The 15,630-nt window shown below is 41.3% G+C and overlaps 1 protein-coding gene across 2 annotated transcripts in view; it reads right to left on the bottom strand.

Annotated features, from left to right (window-relative positions):
- Positions 1–8,222: 8,222 nt before the first annotated feature.
- The window catches only part of SEL1L (SEL1L adaptor subunit of SYVN1 ubiquitin ligase), a 54,701-nt gene continuing 47,293 nt past the window's right edge, over positions 8,223–15,630 (bottom strand). Inside the window, exons 20-21 of one of the 2 annotated variants that reach the window (XM_014846714.3) lie at positions 14,751–14,879; positions 8,223–12,378 (exon numbers count right to left, since the gene is read on the bottom strand). In XM_014846714.3, the coding sequence (XP_014702200.3) occupies positions 12,169–12,378; positions 14,751–14,879 (339 nt within the window). In that variant the 3' untranslated portion in view covers positions 8,223–12,168. The remainder of the gene's footprint in view (positions 12,379–14,750; positions 14,880–15,630) is intronic. The other variant, XM_044774143.2, reaches the window with a different exon arrangement.

A 15,630-nucleotide genomic window follows, 5' to 3' on the forward strand; every position in this document is an offset into this window, starting at 1 on the left:
GAGGAAGCGCCTGTTTTCAGAAGGGGTTACTCCCTCTGCCTCCAGTCCCTGCCCCTCCTTTTCCTGGCAGACCCCATCTTGTCCTCTACACTCCAGCTCCTGTTCCAGGAAGTCTGCCCCAAATACCAACACCTTTCACCAGCCAGGAGGGGTGCAGTCCGCCTGTGTCCTGCCCATCCTTCCATCACCCCTTACCCGCTGGGCTGGAAGCATGGCCTGGGCTGTGCCCTCTCTAGACTGTGATCCTCTTCGGGGCAGTGAGCTCGATTTCTCATTTGTAAATTGTGTGCCCAACACACACGGTTTCTGTATTTATGGGGCGAGAAGAGGGAGTCGTCGAAAATGCCTTTCTCTGGGGCAGAACAATTCATAGGTTCCAGCTGTTTTTTACTTTTCTCTTGTTTTGTTTTCGTTACGTCTTAATTTTTCCTCATATCATCCTAAACATTAAAAGCACGGATGCGTCTGCAGCACAGGTGTAGGGCTGTGATTCTCAGCTTTTAAAAAATGATCATTCCCCTGAGGAGACTTGTTTAGATTTTTTTCCTTAATTGTCCTTTTCCTCCCTGCCCCCATGAATAAAATTTTAATACCACCCGGATACTGTGTATCTGTTTATGTTCTGTGGTCCTTTGGAGGACGACAAACCATTGTAACACCGAAGACTTTTTCACACACTCCCTCCCCTTCCAAGAACCAATATTCTCCCCCTGGAAACCCCTTTGAGAAGGCACGGTGTTGGGTGGCTGTATGTTTTCTAGGATTGTTTAAACAAATTACCACAAACTAGGTGGCTACAGTGTGGAGGGCCAGAAGTCCAAAATCAAGGTGTCGGCAGGCTGTGCCCCCCTCAGAGGCTCCAGGGGAGAACCCCTCCCTGCCTCTCCCTGCTTCTAGCGGCTCTGGGTGTTCGCGACCTTGTGATCACTCCAATCTCTACCTGCATCTTCACATGGACTCTCCTCTCTTCATGGACTTCTCTTCCATCTGTGTCAAATCTCTCTGTGCCTTTCTCTCATAAGAACACGTGTCACTGAATTTAGGGCCTACCCTCATGACCAGAATATCTCATCGGGAGATTCTTAACTTTTTCCAAATAAGGCCACATTTACAGGTGCCAGGCTTAAGACATAAAAATGTCTTTGGGAACCACCACTGAAGCCGCTACAATGACTAAACTATTTTGGCTGGCAGGGGACAGCTTTGTGTTACATTTCACAGCTCACACCGCTGGTCCACAACTCACACTGCTGGTCCATTAAAGTTCTCTGGTGCTTCTAGCAGTTACAACGATTTTACGTTGGGAAGCCGGGGAGCAGACGCCCCGCGGATTCCGCTTAACCCCAGCAAAGGCTTTTCAATCGTTTTTCCTCCCAGCAGCTTCGCTCAGATGTAGCCCTTTGCCGCCCTCTAGTGGAACTTGTGGCAACTACAAAGTCCTAATTTTCAGAAGAAACTTCACAGATTTAAAATGATTAGCTGTGCGAGATATGATAGAAATTAAACAACATGACAGCGTCAATGTCCCAGATGAAGAAGGATCCGCGTGGAAGGCCGTTTCCCCGAGGACTATCCACGCGAGACCCTGTGCGGCGGCACCTCCAGGGGGCATCGCGGTCAGCTGACCTCGCCTCCAGCCGAGTTCGCCTCCTGGGCACAAGGTCTTGGACAAAATAAACCTCCAGGCATTACTGAGTGGAATTGCTACTTAGCGGTCGTCTTGGTTTCTTTTCAATGGTGGTTTATGTGCTAACGTTTCCTGTTTTTCAATCTGCAAAGGGCTTTGTCACTTCAGTGGGCCGCCTTCAATGTAGAGTCCTCCACCTCTATTTCTGGAGCATGGCCACCCTCTGTTGGGAGTTGTCACTCCTGGGCCCTCCATAGGCCATGAAAGCAACTGCTAGATGCACCCACTTTCCCCTCCCTCCTGTAAGAGCTGTTTTCCAGCAGGGCTTCCTCCTCCCTGGGTGGGAAGGGGAAAAATAGGGTGGGGAGACCAGGGAAACGTTCCATGGAGTGTGGAGTGGGTAAATCACACAATAAAAAACCCTTTAAGAACATCTGCATTTAGGCCAGTTTTCTCAAGAGCTGACTCTGGATCTTAACTGTCTTTTAGAATATTATTTCTAAGTCTATACACTAATTCAACCATTAATCAAATTGATTTGTGTTGGGCATCGTACCAAGCTCTGGGTGCACATGGGTGAAAAAGACAGGAATGGTGTCTGTCCTTCTGGGATTTACCAACCTGGAGACTAAGATTAAACAAATATTGTGAATAATCAGTGATAAGAAATGCTACAAAGAAAAATACAGTGTAATGCATAACGGGTGGTCCTTGATTGAATGTGGGGGTAGGCAGGTCTGAGCAGAGGCTGGAGGAGGAGCGTGGGTCTGGCCAAAGGGCAAAGGGAGGTGTCGGGGACTGGTCTTGGCCACGCCAAGATATGTCTCTTTGGCATGAGGATTATTGGGCTGGTTGCTTTTGATAAACTGGGACAGGGAAGGAGGCTCTGAGGAGTGGAACTTGCTTGCCTTTTGTTAAGAGATATTTACATTGTAAAGGAAATCTCCATCTGTAAAGATACCTCCCTCTCAGTACCAGGAAGAAGAAAGGGGATGACCTTATCTCTAGAAACTCTTAATCAATGCCAAGGACTTAAATCTGCAAAATAATCTTATTCCTGCTTCTGGTAACCTCCTGTAACTGACTCCCCCCACCCCCAAGATCCTCCTTTGTCTTTAGCTGGATATGATATTTAAGTGGGGGCTTCAGCCATTTTGGCGAGTTGCTCAGCTTGCCTGAGCCTCTCCCATGTATACGTTATAAAGCTTTGTTTAATTTTCTCCTGTTATTCTGTCTCATGTGAATTTAATTCGTTGTCTGGCCAGAAGGACCCAGAGTGGGTAGAGGAAATGTCTTCCTCCCCTACAGAGGGAAGGAAGGCGGTGTTAAGAATCGAACACGGCTGGGGATGGTTACCACGGCACACGCACATTCTCCTCCATTAGTTCTATTAATCTTTTTCTCTAGGTCAGCTAATTCAGGAAAATGGATGTGGGCGGTCTAGTGCTAAATTTGTAGACAAATTGGGTTGGTAGCATTTGGAGTTAAACTACAAGCTCTTAAATATTGAAATCAGAGAAAGCAGCTTTGGCTGTGTGAAGTTCCTGGAGATAATTTTTAAACGCAGTCCTTGAGAATGGGCTGATAGCTGACTCATCGTGTCACCCCTGTAATCCCACAATTAATAGCAGGAATTGTATATAGAGACGTTAACTAGAAGCAAGTCAGACACTGATGATTTCCATAACTAATGGATGATTTATTAACTTAAAAGCTTGCTGATGCCGCGAAAGAAAATGAGTCTGTGGTTGTGGCTCCCATCTCCAAGATGGTCACCATCAGTTCCTTCCCTCCCTGTGTGCCCATGCCAATCTCCTCTGCTCTGCACCCCTTGAATCTGGGCTGGCCCTAGTGATGTATTGACCAGTAGGATGCAGCGGAATGACATTTGGGACTTCCAAGGCCAGGTCCTAGGAAGCATTGCAGCTCTACTGGGCTCTTAGAATGCTCATTCTGAGGCAATTTGGAAGACTCTGAGACCCCCACATGTGAAGAGAGTGATGCTGGCCAGCGCCCAGCTGTTTTGGCCAGCCCAGCTCAGGCTCCAGGTGTGAGTGAAGGAGCCTTCTTGGATATACTGGCCCTGCCAGATGTCAAACAGAAACAGGCTTAGGCCCCAGTCACATGGCTCCTCAAACCATTCAAGCCTCTTCAGCAGAGGCTCCAGGCATGGTGGAGCAGAGATGAGCCAACGCTGCTGTGCTCTAGATGTTTCTTTTGTGCCTTTAATTTGTAAAGCAACAGTAGAGGCCTGCAAACCCTACTCTAGCAGCACAAGCTGAAAACAGAACAGTGTGTTAGCATGCACCAGAACAGGGGTGACTTGTAAACTGGAGAATGTCACACATTTTATTGTTACTCTTTCCTGTTCCCCACAACACTTTGTCACACCTCCATTATAAACCTTACCATGTTGCATTAAGGAGACAGCATAGCATACTACTTAAGAATTTGGGTTTTGGGGCTGGCCGCGTGGCTGAGTGGTTAAGTTCTCGTGCTCCACTTTGTCAGCCCACAGTTTCCCTGGTTCAGATCCTGGCCATGGACCTAGCACTGCTCATTAAGCCATGCTGAGGCGGTGTCCCACATAGCACAACCAGAAGGACCTGCAACTAGAATCTACAACTACACACTGGGGGGCTGCTTTGGGGAGAAAGAAAAAAAAAAAAGAGATTGGCAACAGATGTTAGCTGAGGTGCCAATCTTTAAAAAAAATTGGGTTTTATAGTCAAGACAGTCTTTCATTTAAATTCCAGTTTTGTAACTTATGCTGAGTGAATTTGAAAAATTGCTAAGCCACTCTAAGCCTCAGTTTCCTCCTCTGTTAAATGGGAATGACGTGACTAGTACCCATTTCATGGAATATTTAAGATTAAATTCAACAATGCGTGTAAAGCAGTTACTGCCTGTTACATATTCACATACTGTGGTCAATCAAATGGTGACGGTGAGCCCCAGAGGACAAGAGCCTGATCTTTCTCATCTTTCAATTCGTTGTACATTTCAGTGCCTGGAGCATAGTAGGTGATTAATACAGGCTGTTGAAAGAATGACAAGGTGAAACCCTACGTTATAAACTTTCTAACAGAAAGGGCAACTTTGCCTGAAAATTATGTGGAGCCAAGCATTTTAGGACAGTGGAATGCGTCATTTCCACCATGAAGTCCTGTAAGAGTCAGAGGTTAGCAGAAAAAATGTCAATTCAATTGCTTTTGGCATTTAAGACCTCCGAGGGCTGGCAGGACCTTAACAACCATCCAATGAAACCAGACTCATGACGCATGTGTAAAGTGAGTGGCTTGCCCAAGGCCATCCACCCGAGGACTAGAGTCCAGTCCAGAACTCTCGTCCCCCTTACTATGGCATTCCTTCCTCCTTCCTTTGCATTTCAGGGTCCATTGAGGTGTCAGGACTGATCACTCATCTCTTTTATGAAGGGATTTGGCAACTCAGGAGGGTCAGTGGGAGAACATCATGGGAATGCAAGACCCAGCTATAGGTCATGGAGGTTGTGTGTGGACCCTTCCGTGATGCACCTGTTTCACTTGTCATCACTACTCTTGATTGGAATAGCAGAAGAGTGGAATAGCACTGGAACAGTGACTCGCAATTAAGAAGTCCCTTTTGTTATTGGTAACAGGTCTAATGGGATGCAATTTAGTTTTTCTGTAGTTAAGGCTGGGGTTTCATCCCAGTCCGCAGACCTTTTTTCTATCTCACTGCTCTAAGGCATAAATGTCCTGTCCCTAACTTACTTTGCTGTGTCCAGTGAGACCTAATAGATTGTTCTTTGGTTTAGCGAACTTCAGTACACAAAGTATCAATTGAATTAGTTATGCAGTTTTAATTACTAAGTCTTAAATGAGTGATGAAATATAGACACCGATTAAACGTAAGTCTTCTTCAATTACTTCTTTTCTTGCCTTTGAAATAATACAGGCTGCTGTTCACAGCTCCGGTGTGGACAGCTCCCCTTGAGCATTTATTTCATTCAGAGTCAAAATGGGGACCATAGGAAAATAGTGTGCGGTTTTCACGTCTCTGTCCTGGTAGTAAATTTCCATGCCTCGTGTAAGATGTTACCAGCCAAAGAACATTGTCCAAATAGTATGCAAAAAAAAAAAAAACACACACACATATGTAGGCTGGAAAAATTCAAGTCAATTCTTTACTAGAACATAAGGGAAATAAGACCAGCTGGATGATTCCCTCCACTTCCTCCCCCTCCACCCTTGCACAATCAGGATTAGTGTTTGTCTCAAAAGATTTCATCTAGAACAAAAAAACTCAGTTAATCAAATTTTCCTAAGAAAAAAAATTATAGGCAAGGCCTGGGTGAAGCGTGGGGAAACCCAGATGCAAACTCTGAAACCCACAGCTGCGCTTTCACATCTTGAAATAAATCTGTTTCTAAGAATGGAGGTTTCTGTTGTTCACATGTAAATCTTAAATCACGCACAACTCAATGACGTCTTTATTTTCAAAGTTAGAGTCCTTGTTTCGGTACTTGACTCTCATATCTAATACTTACAAGACTTATGAGAAATTCTTTTCAATTCTGACAGGCTAATTAACAGTTTTCTAATGGGAGGCAGAGAGAAGGCAAAAGGACACTGGATTGGGCAACAACAGAAAATATTTATATGAATGTTCTGAAGTCAAGTAACTGACCATGTTCTACTCAACTTACTTTAGAAAAAATTATGTGGGGTTTTTAGAAGTGGCATTTGTCAGGGAAGTGAGAGAATTCTCCCCCACTTTTCCTTAAGGTTCTTATGGCTGGTTAAATAATCAAAGAGGCAGGTTAGCAAGAGAAAATCAAACAAAATTTAATAGCGTGTATACATGGGAGAAACCCAGAAGAAACTGAGTAACTCGGCCATCTGGCTGAGTCCGCCTGTTTAAGTACCCTCAGCTACAGACAAGGAGGACATTAGGGTAGTGATTTGGGACTTCAAAGGGAAGGAAAACAATTTACATAGAGATGGAATGCAAATGTTTGTTAAACAGGTTTTGGTAGGCCCCAAAATGGGTTTGTTGGTGTCCTTTTATCACACCTATTTTCCATCACACTATAGCTGTCACATGATATGAGCTGCTTCTATGTTCAAGTCTTTTCAGTTTGTAGGGGGAAGGTCGGATGCTCTTCCTGAGTCTTTTGAGCCTTTATTATCTTCAGCTCGAAACAGTCTGTATACCAGAGTGGCCCATCTTGGGGCGGCCTGCCCTGAACCCCATCAGATTTAATACACAATTCAGTATTAATCTTAGGTCATGTTTAAAAGAAATTAATCCAGATAAAAAATATCTGGGCACTAGGAAAATCAAGCGTTTTGCTCAAAGTCTACTACTAACCATAAATTACAAAGTTGGCAGAATTTTCAGGATCCAATCATAAGGTTGTTCAATCTGATAGTTTGAACATCAGAAAGGGTGGCAGAGATGAAATTGGAAGAAATATACAAGACCCGTAACACAGCAGCACCTCCTCTTGAACTGGTCAATTCTACAGCTCATTTTATTTTTACTTGACTAGTCAAGTATTTGGAAGATATCCAAAAAGTAAAAGAATCTTCCTTCTCCTGGTTTTTTTTTTTTTCACTTTCTACTATAGAAATTACTTGTAATTTTTCCACTTGTACATATTCATATACATGCTGTAACATAGTATAAGCAAATTTCAAAGCTGGTATAACCAATCAAAATTAGTGTCATCAAGGAAGTTAAAGGAGAGAGGCTGTTTTTCCTCAAGTTGCATCCAGTGAAGACTCATTTTAATGACTTGTCAGAAAGGCGCTAAGTGGTGAATCCCGCACTCCAACTCCAGGTTGAATGGTCAAACTGCTGATGTTACGGCTCTGACATCTGACTGCCCCACAATTTTTATTTTAGCCAAGGTCAGTCAAGGTCATCTGGGGTGGGTGATTGTGCTCCCACGAGTAAAATTTGAGGTCCAATTTCTCACTTGCCACAGTCTGCATCGTTCAGACTTTTAATCCAAGGATCTGATGCTTCTAAGCTGGAACATTTTAGCTCAATTTCCTTTTTGAGTTGGCTGCGGGATAGTTTGGGCCAGATCTGTAGCCCATTTCTGACATGCATTTTGTGTACGAAGTTCACTCTCAATTTAATACTGTTTTCTTTTTCATTTCCCCTTTACTTAGATCATCTGAATTATCCCACGTAAATTTGATCGTTGTATAGTATGCAGCTCTGTAAGCCCCCTTAAAAACTTTCTGGGACAAGGCAACTGCATAAATCAAAACGTTAGATACATTTTACTACAGTCAGGATTAAAGTGAGGCATATTTACTATGTATCACAGGCTGATTCAGGTCAAATATCTCAGAGTAAAAAAATGGTAACAATTCTTAGCAAATTCATATTCTCCGTAGGGCAAAATTCAACTTAAGAGAAATCTGAATTTCAGGAGTTAAAAGTGAATGAAAGATGGATTCACGGTGCCCCAAATGAATGTTTCCAGAAGCTTCTGAAAGTCTCAAAAGGTTCATTAAAAATTCAATCATTCAGGTTTAAAAAAAAGTCTGACTGGAAAGCTGCTTGGTCGTGGGACTAATATTATAGTATACAGGAGGACCAGAGGTGGAATCTTTATTTCACAAGTTTCAAGATACAGTACAAAATGAATCTGTACATCTCTCTATTAACAGAATTTGTTTACACAATTATATTACACTTCACCAGCCTTTATACTGCATTTAATTACATACAAAATAAATTTACAAAAGTCTACCGTGGTGTTCCTTCCAATGCCAGTTTATGGGCTTTTTAAACTTCTCCTAAATATTGATAGTGGTTACACCTTGATCATATCAACATTATGATTTTTTTTTTTAAATCAAAGACAATAGTGTCAGCTTGCTTGTCATTCCTAATAGGAAAAACAGTGCATGTGAGATGACTCCCTGCACATAACCAAGACATTCTTGTCATGCACACAAAATCGGATTTTTACTTGTGCAAATAGTCACTTTAAAAAATAAAACATTTTTACTTGGGGTATTTCCACTTTTCTTGAAATACCAACCGGAAGGAGAAATTTAGCTTCTTGTCAATGCCTAATACACATTCAGAAATCAGGTAGTGCCTCAGACAATATGATATTCAGAAATTTTATATTTTCATTTGAGAGCAATGACTCGTGAAAAATATTTTCATGAATTCAGAAGTTCCTTTTGCTTTATTTCTTGCACACTTCTAGTCATAATATTGTGTAACAGATTAAATTCACTTTCAAAACAAATACTAGCTGTCGTTGGGACAAATGTAGCCCACGTTGCTCTTCTTGGCAGGTAAAGGGGCTGTTTACTGAAGCATTTGTTTTGAAATGTGCATGTGAAACGTCAGTCCAAACCTCTGTAAAGGAAGGTTTTTGCAGATGTAGCTAGACAATAATACACATGCTACACACGTGAAGAGTTGTGGTCTTCATTTATAGGCTTGCATGCATACCTCCAAGACGCTGCTTTGAAGAACAAACAAGAGGAGCACAGAAAGGAGGGGAAAACAAAGCAGAAAAAACAAAAAGAAAACCTAGACAAAATAGTTTCCTGGAGGCAACAGCAGCTCCTTATTTATAAAGCATCAGAATCAGATCATCGCCAGATTATGGGCAGAAGTTTCTAAAACTTCCCAATGGTACACAGAAAAAACCAGCTAAGCAGTAAAACTCACAAATTAACTTATATGCACAAGGGTAACAAATCCTCAAGAGTATTACTGTTAACGATGCACAAGTTATTCTCACAGAAGTGCTAACTAATGAATTTTGGAAAAAAAGGTGGTTTTTGATGTACTTTTTCTGTGCCATTGAATATTAACCAAAAATAAGATAAGCTTTACTCAGAAAATAGAAAAAGAAACTGCAAACACAAAAAGAAAAAAAACCCCAAGACCAATGCTACCTTTGTAACATAAAAGAGAAGCCAAACAGATATTCTCAAGACCCTGAAACAGCTAACCAATAAACCAAACGCACAAGAGAACAGCAGCTGAGAGAGTACTGCTGTCGTCAGCTTTGAGGCAGGAAGACAGACTATAAAAGGGATCAGGAGAGACGGGCCACCATGGAGAAATGAAGCCGCACTCTATCTGCGAACTCTAAATTCTAACATTAAAACTCCTGAATCCTGGAGTTAGTTTAATGTCACTGACATTAACTAGCTTTAGTTATTGTCATTTTATTCAAATGGATGCCATTTGATTAGGTAAGTATTGAGCATTATTTTAAGAGAAACACCAAACCCAGTTCCTATTTGCTATCATGTCCCATGAACAGAAAAAGGGAGCAAAGCATTGTGAGTGAGCATGAGGACTGAAGTCATGAAGCCATAGGAACTAAGTTATTTGAAATATACCATTCAAATTTCTAGTAGCAAATGACCCAGGATAAAACAGGAGGTGGAAAAAAGCCAAGAAAAAGCTATTTGGAATATTAATAATAAAAAGGACATGGCGAGTGGTAAACCAACAGGAAGTCTGCAACTGCATGAACAACAAGACTGCGCTTTCCCATCTAGCTTTAGGTGGGGAAAGATTTCAGGAAATGTGTTTTCCAAGTACTAATGGAGGGAAGTAAAGATAGAGATAAAAATGTTGCTAAAGGAGAAATTAGGTGGACAGGGGAGGGAAAAAAAGGAAGTTTAGTCATCTTAAAGGGTTTTTAAACTTTTAAATAAAGTACAACAGTTCCTTCGAAATGAAGCGTGGCTGCTGCCGTGGATCAGACTTATTCTGAAGGGCAGGGAGATGAGGCAGTGGTGGGGACGCCAGTATATCGTACCAACTGCACTCACGTCTCTCAGTGTAAGAGATCAAATCAGTCTGAATATTGACAAGAGCTACCCCAAGCGACATTACACTTTGGAGGGTAGAATTTCCTACCTTTCAGATATGCTTTTATCCACATGGTTCTCTCCGTGACCACCCCTGCAAATTTGGCAGCAATTATCTAGGAGTAAAGTTTCCTGACCAGGCTTCTCATAATACTCTAAACCAAAAAAGCATACAATTTCACATTTAAAGCCTTCATGTTCATTATAGACTAATTAAATCTAGTTCTAAATACAATCCCAACTTCAAAAACCAGTCTTACAACTCTACAGGTAATAAACTCTTCAAGTCTTCTGGCAGATGAGGGGTTATGGGAAAAGAGTATAGAGGTTGATATAAACAGACTGAGGTCAGTAAGCATATAAGCCTGCTCAGATACTAACATAGTCTCCAACTGGATACAGGCTGGTGAATACCACCATCTGACAATAAAAAGAAACACCATTCGGTTTACGTTTCAACTTTTCCATTTGTATGATTTATGAAGTTCTCATTTGTCTTTGTTGTTGTTTTCGTTTTCCATACAATTTAACCTGACAATTCTGAAGTGTAGCAGCCTTGATTTTCTGAACGTTACCAGGGGCGGCTGGTGAATGTGAGAGCTTAGCAACCGCTGAGTTTAATGCATCTTAGATTCTCTGAGTTTCAGTATTATAGTGGTAGTCACTGTATGCCACATCTTGGCAATAATATTTCATATTTAAAGAATTCAGGAGGGTGATTCTGTTCTTTTGCAATAAGAAATGCAAAGTAAAATAAATCCTGGGAACAAATGCTTCAACTTTGGGGAAAGTGTGTCTCTGATTTACTACCCCACCCAGAGTTCTTTAATATTGTTTTCTGATTTCTCCCACCTACTCTATCCTGACTTCCAGATTAAGGCTCTGTATACTCAAAACAAACAAGCAAATTATACTGAGTAGGTGGGGTAAATTCACATGCTGGCTCAAGGAGTCAGTTCACAATTTTTTATATATATTCCGTTTCAAAGAAGTGAAGTTCACATCAAACTCTAACAAGGCCTTTCAGTCTCTGAAGGAGAGAAGCATGGTACAAAGTATGACAAATACCAGTAATAAGAAACCTCCCAACCTGCCCTTTTAAAATAACAAATATGCGGAATATGTCGACTTGCGTGTGGCTCGGTAGAAGTTTCTGTTATTGTAGTTTTGAAACACTTTGAAGACTATTTTTTCTTTACTTAAAAGGTAAGTTCTATTTTCAGACTTTCAAATATGTTAAGGTTAAACTTGCAACAGACTGGGTTTTCCTTTTTACATTGATCAGTTTTTAGTGTCGATGCATGAGACCTTAAAGATGGTTGATAGAAGAAATTATGCACATTGAGAGAATGACCAAAAGGACCCAAGAAAGAGAGCTGGATACAGCAGACATTACTTTGAGTGTCTCACACACGTTTCCAGGGGGAGAGGGGAAAAAAAAAAAAGGGGAAGCCACTGAGAGTTGTTATTCCATACGGCACTGAAACAAACATTCAACTTAGTTTAGGTAAGAGTTACTTATCCCTGAAAATAAAGGCATCGGATTCTAAGCAGCTTTAGGAATTCAATGCTTCCTTGTGCCTCTTCCAGGAGGTGGCCACTGATCCAAAGTCCTAAATCAAACGCAAATGTTCTCAGCAAACAGTTTCCTTGGTTGTCACTGATCAAGGCTGGACACAGTGGCTGTTACTGTGGCGGCTGTTGCTCTGGGGGGCCCTCCTGCTGTGGTGGCACTGGTCGTGGCCCTGGAGGCCTGGGTACAGGCAGATCTTGGTGCTGCCTCTGCCTGTAAGCTATAACTGTTCCCAACAGCAACGCGATGATGGTCATGAGGTAAAGGTCCCACTCAGGTCCCAAAAGCTGGTCCATATCAAGTTGGGTGAATAAATCTCGAATCTTAATGAGAATAATATAAAAATCATTATGATCACTAAAATGTCAGAGAAGGAACTAGGAAAGTTACATCAAAACTAGAGATACAGAACTTATTAAAATAACTGGTTTTAGAAACATTTTACACTGTGTTTTTAAGAAGAGGTTTTAAAAGCTTTCAATTGGAACTCAAAATAATGTGTCTCAGGAACTAGTTATGATTTCGTAACACTATATAAAGTGTCTAACAGGGTTTCTTTCCATCAGTAAGCAAATGCACTAATTTCTAACCATTTTTCACAGAAAAATACTTGAAAGGAACACTGGGGATGATGGAGGACCAAGAGGAAAAGCCCCCAGCATCCTGGCACGCTCGTCACCTATCTGCTGTGCTGGCACACCACTGTTCTAATGACAGCCGGGGGTATTTTACTACTTCTCCCCTGCAGTTGGAGATGGCAAGAATTCAAATGTTCGACAGCTGAATGAATAATGCTTTTTAGTTAGGATTTAACTAAATATTTAACACCTGAATTTGAACTTAAACGTTATGTTCTTGGTCTATGATATTTCAATTGCTTTAGTGTCACTTAAATTATTCCTGCTATTTTCTGACTGCTACTTACCCATAAAGAAAGTAAATATGGGGTATAATCCTTTATGTTTAAATAAAATTACATGTAAAAGGTCCCCATAATGTTTTCATAGGTACAGGTGCTAAATTTTTCTGGGAAAAAATTACATGAAACTAATAACTGTGTTTCCTGGGGAGGGACCTGTGATGGGAGAGTTTGTGTTTTTCTGTTCTGTGTGACTTTCTTACCATCAATAGTTATTACTCTTTTTTGTAATTGGAATATCCAGGTGGTAAGAGTATGGGGCATTTTACTGTCTTCTTTATACTTATGAATTAAAAAAAAACAAAGATATAACCTACTTAGTATGGTATATTGCATGACTGAATCCTAGACCGTAATCAACAGTTTATTAGTGATAAAAACTGTGAGAAACAAGGATCTGAAATAGTCCTGAGAGAGAGAAAGCAGGCTGCTACACTGTTAGCTTTTTAATTAAAGGAACAAAGATCGTTTCAATTAGCAGAGAGAGTACAGCACACCACGACTTATGCTATCAAGCAATTATAAATCTGACATTACAAATGTACAAGCAACTGGGAGGACAGAGTCCAACATCTCCACTCCTCTGGAGCCCTGTACTTGGAGGACCTCAGTAGCGCGGCTAGGGTTGCAAAAGCAAGAAGTCGAATTTCTCTTTATAGATGCAGGAGCAGCATGGACTACATTTCTATCTGTGTCATGTAGGAGGGAAAGCCTGTTCTGGATTCTAATGCTGAAATGGCATATCGACCTTTTCTGAAAGAGGTTAACAAGAGGTTGAAACATCATTCTTTTCTGGTCTGGAATGAATTATAATAGCCCTTGTGTTTGCACACATTTCAGGACTTTCAGAGTTAAATGCTGCACCCGTTAATCCATTACAAGGAACTACAGGTACTGAAAACAAAATGTACAACTGGAGAAACCAAGGCCACCTACACACAAGTACTGGTAACTAAAGCTGGCAGTTTTGAAAGGAATGGGTAACTCATCTCCTAGCTAGGTTCTACTATTAGCTTATTTAAATAATGCAAGGTATTTTTAGAGGACAAAATTCCGGTGGTGTTTCAACGTTTCACTATCAGAAGAATCTGAAGTACAAGAGCCTGGGCAAGTTCCCAGGTTCTACTTCTTCTTCCTTTTTTAAAAATTCTCTTTTTAAGTGACTGGTGTGAGTCACTGCTAGGCAGTCATCTGACTTACTGTTTACTGAATTTAGTTAACCACTGTTTCAAATTGCCTTGGGTTAGCCTCAGTTTTCCTTAATGCAGAAAATATCTGCATCTTGGAGCTGGCCCCGTGGCCGAGTGGTTAAGTTCGCGCGCTCCGCTGCAGGCGGCCCAGTGTTTCATTAGTTCGAATCCTGGGCGCGGACATGGCACTGCTCATCAGACCACGCTGAGGCAGCGTCCCACATGCCACAACTAGAAGAACCCACAACGAAGAATACACAACCATGTACCGGGGGGCTTTGGGGAGAAAAAGGAAAAAATAAAATCTTTAAAAAAAAAAAAAAAAAAAAGAAAATATCTGCATCTAGGAAGAAGGCTTTAGCATTGGGAGCCGCCCCGTCAAATGCTACCTGAAAACTTGGACTGCTTTGGGCTGCATTCATCCCTCACCTGATGAGGTCTGCTGGTACTTCACCTGAGGGGACGGAAGGAAGAGACCAGACACTTGCAGGACACTCCTCCCCTCCCCTCTCTTTTAAATACAAACCTCGTGACTGAGAAGGTTACATCATTTGTATTTTAATTAAGAGAGGCATGGACCACTTACATTTGTTTCCCGTATGTACTGCAAGAAATACACAACGCCTAATTTGCAGAGTGCTAGGAAGACTGGGACTTGTGCATCTGGGCTGGCTTCCGCTGCCATGTCATAAAAACGTTTTGCAAGGTGAATATCCTATAAAATAGGTAATAAACCAAAATCAATTTCTTGTTAAAATAAATAAAAATAATTATTTAGTTTATATATTAGGAAAACTTATTTTACCTTTCAAGTTTTCATTTTAAAATTTCCCTTACCTAAAGAAAAAAACCCAAGCTTTAACTGGGTAATATTTCTTTAATTATCTAACTGCTTAATTTTGAAAAATTGAATTGAAAAAATTTAAGACTTAGCTCATGTTCCTCCCATCTGACATCCCATTTGCTGTGCAGATGTGCTGGATTCAGCAATATATCTATGTATAACACTTTTTTCTTTTAAAGATTGGCACCTGTGCTAACATCTATTGCCAATCTCTTTTTTTCCTTCTTCTCCCTAAAGCCCCCTGGTACATAGTTGTATATTCTAGTTGTGAGTGCCTCTGTTTGTGCTCTGTGGGACACCTCAGCATGGCCTGATTAACAGTGTCATGCCTGCGACCAAGATCAGAACCAGCGAAACCTGGAGCCGCCGAAGCAGAGGCCCAAGAACTTAACCACTTGGCCACAGGGACGGTCCCTGTAGAACACTGTTAATCTGAAGATTTCCAGGGAGATCTATAAACCTCAAGTTTATTTTTTCCTAAATTTTTTCCTTAAAACTTCAGTCAGTGTAAGCAATTCCTGGTTTCAGTTTGGAGCAGTGATCTTCAAACTGGGGAAGACATACTCAAGATTTTCCAAAGGGTACCTGCACAAAGTAAGGGACTCATATCGTGTGTTCCCAT

The sequence above is a fragment of the Equus asinus genome, chromosome 7, assembly GCF_041296235.1.
Source record: "Equus asinus isolate D_3611 breed Donkey chromosome 7, EquAss-T2T_v2, whole genome shotgun sequence".
In the NCBI taxonomy this organism is placed as follows: domain Eukaryota; kingdom Metazoa; phylum Chordata; class Mammalia; order Perissodactyla; family Equidae; genus Equus; species Equus asinus.